Consider the following 2,470-nt stretch of genomic DNA (forward strand, 5'->3'; position numbering starts at 1 on the left):
CGCCTGAAGACGCGTTGGACGTATCGACAGATCGTCTGACATGTGCCGATCGTTGGGCGAAGATTATTGAACAACGATAGCGAGACGAATGTCACCCAGACTCAGGGGCGACAGACGAAGACGCGTTCGAGGTCCGATTATCAGGAGACTCGTCGGATGGCAGCTCAGCAAGTGATGGAGACGGCAGCGATTCCAACGAGAAGTCGGCTAGTTGCCCACAGGAACTACAAGGTATAACGGAGGTGATGAACACAGCAACGTGGGTTCAGCTGGTGTCTGATGTTGGAGATGACGCATCAAGTGCAATAACGAGGGAAACCACGATTGTATCGGATGGCAACACGACTCATCAGTCTCTTACATTGCGACTAGTGAAAACGAAGACACAACCACCGGTCCAGAGGAGATACACGCTTCGTTAAAGGAGCTGGACACGGTTACGAGCGTTCGTTTGGGGCCTGGAGTCAAAGCCACGCCAGCGGAGGAGGCGGTAGTCACGTTGGACGAAGGATACATATCAGTAGCCCACGTGTTGACAACCAAAGAAAACGAAATCGTGGATGACACCGGTAGGGACTATGTGAAGCTACCGCGCGACTACCGAGGATTCGTTATGTCTTTTAGCGGATCAGCCAAGACCGATCAATATGGTGGTCATAGTAGCTGTTCTTGGATATTATGGAGCCTCCCTGAATGGAAGATAGTGATCGCTGCGAACACTTGTCTCCCGTCCACCACGGGGAACCTCGCTGTATACACTGGGATAAATAACGGTGTCAAGGCAGCTTTAGCATGCGGTGCCGAGGATTTAGTCATCGTGGGCGACTCAACACTTCCCACTCCACAGTCACTAGGGGCACGGCAAAAGGGGTCTCTGGTGATATTGCTGAACACTCGCAAACAGCTTACGGCAAAGCTTCGGTCGGTCAAGTACCTTCATGTAGCAAAGGAATACAATGCCGCGGATTCACTAGCCACCGAGGCTTTCGAGTCCAAGATTAGCAGGGTCGTGCTTGCTGAAGCTCGTAAATCCGAATTGGCTACCCTAAATCGCATCCAGGAGATGATCTACGAGCCGCGTGAAGATGAAGGCACGACAAAGGTTGGACCACGTAATTTGGACCATTGTGAACGTGGTATGACCGGTAGCGACGATTGTCAGCTGGAAGCTGCCGGAAAATGCACTCAAGACGACATTTCGGGTGATTGTGGCGATTGTGGTAATATTGCAGAAATACCTCGAAGTCAGGCGAGCACTAGGAAAACCGACAACGCCGTTGATGAACCATCGCTAGACTGCCCAGGAGCTTCCCTGGGACCAGTTGATGCTGTAGGGGCACCACCGAGGCCTCGGTTTCACATTGGGAGAAGAGTGTGGCCTTACATGGAACGCGGAAAACCAGATTTGACAAGCAGACAGCACAGTCCATGGCATGGACCATTTCGCATGATGCGACAAGCGGAGTCCATCCTCGACGACCGTACACCGGTGTCGACGAGCACCAAGCGCAGTAGGCGAGAGTTTAAGGTCAATTGGGTCGGCTGTGACGAGCCAACTTGGGAATCTCCGTCCAACTTGTTATGCTGTGGACTATTGTATGATTATTTGTGTGCCAAGAAGAGTGAACGTCGGCTGCAGATGTTCAAGTCGCCGACGAGGATTAGCGTGGCTTGAACTGCCCACAGGGCGCTGCAGCCTGTGGTAACAGACGAAAGGAGCTACTGCATCAACATTCTGCATATGGATTTGGTGAATTACGTGAACTTGATTACGCTGTGGGATATGGATTGAAAAGGACAACATGAACGCATGCAAAACAGCTACCGTGGAAGATGAACACTCGCTGACGCGTCCAGAAGGTTGCTGCGTTACAGACGTATGTGATAGGCCTGGCGGCGAGGATTCAATCGTCTTGATAGCGCCATCGATCAGCATTACCTCTCATGACGGATACTCACGGGGCATATTCTTGACCAGAATATCGTTGGGCATACTCGCGATGGGATGATTGTTGGTGCGGTGGAACACTCGTTGCTAGCGTCAAGAGATTGCGCTGCGTGTCGATAAGGTAGAGACGACAACAGCGATGGCTCGCATTGCGTCAGAAGATAAATTGCGATCGTTGCGAGCGGAAAGTACACCACACCCGAGGTATGGCGCGTGTAAGAATGATTGAAACACCGTGGACACGCCGTGCGCATTAAGAATTCGGTGATAGGTGCGTTTGACTTTGTGGGCACGTACAAACTCGATGAACCGTCGGTCGTGCCTCCAGTTACATCGCCGGAGCACAAAGGTGTACGAAAGGTGCGTCATTCCTGCAGACGGCGAGGTGCCTCATGAAGCTATCATGCATGGTGGCATTCGACGCGCATGACATGCGTTGGATTATGGAGCAACATGAGTGTCACAACGGTCACCATTTCTGTGGCTCCCATTGCGACAGGGGCAGTTGTGGTGTAGTGATTT

General features: G+C 51.9%; 1 protein-coding gene across 1 annotated transcript; it reads left to right on the forward strand.

Moving 5' to 3' along the window:
- Positions 1–156: 156 nt before the first annotated feature.
- On the forward strand, positions 157–1,675 carry PPTG_07802 (hypothetical protein; the record flags this gene model as incomplete). Its single annotated transcript, XM_008902166.1, has 2 exons — positions 157–231; positions 302–1,675. The coding sequence occupies 2 exons, from the start codon at positions 157–159 to the stop codon at positions 1,673–1,675; spliced, it is 1,449 nt and encodes a 482-aa protein (XP_008900414.1).
- Between the last annotated feature and the right edge of the window lie 795 nt (positions 1,676–2,470).

The sequence above is a fragment of the Phytophthora parasitica genome (assembly GCF_000247585.1).
Source record: "Phytophthora parasitica INRA-310 unplaced genomic scaffold supercont2.13, whole genome shotgun sequence".
NCBI lineage: Eukaryota > Oomycota > Peronosporomycetes > Peronosporales > Peronosporaceae > Phytophthora > Phytophthora nicotianae.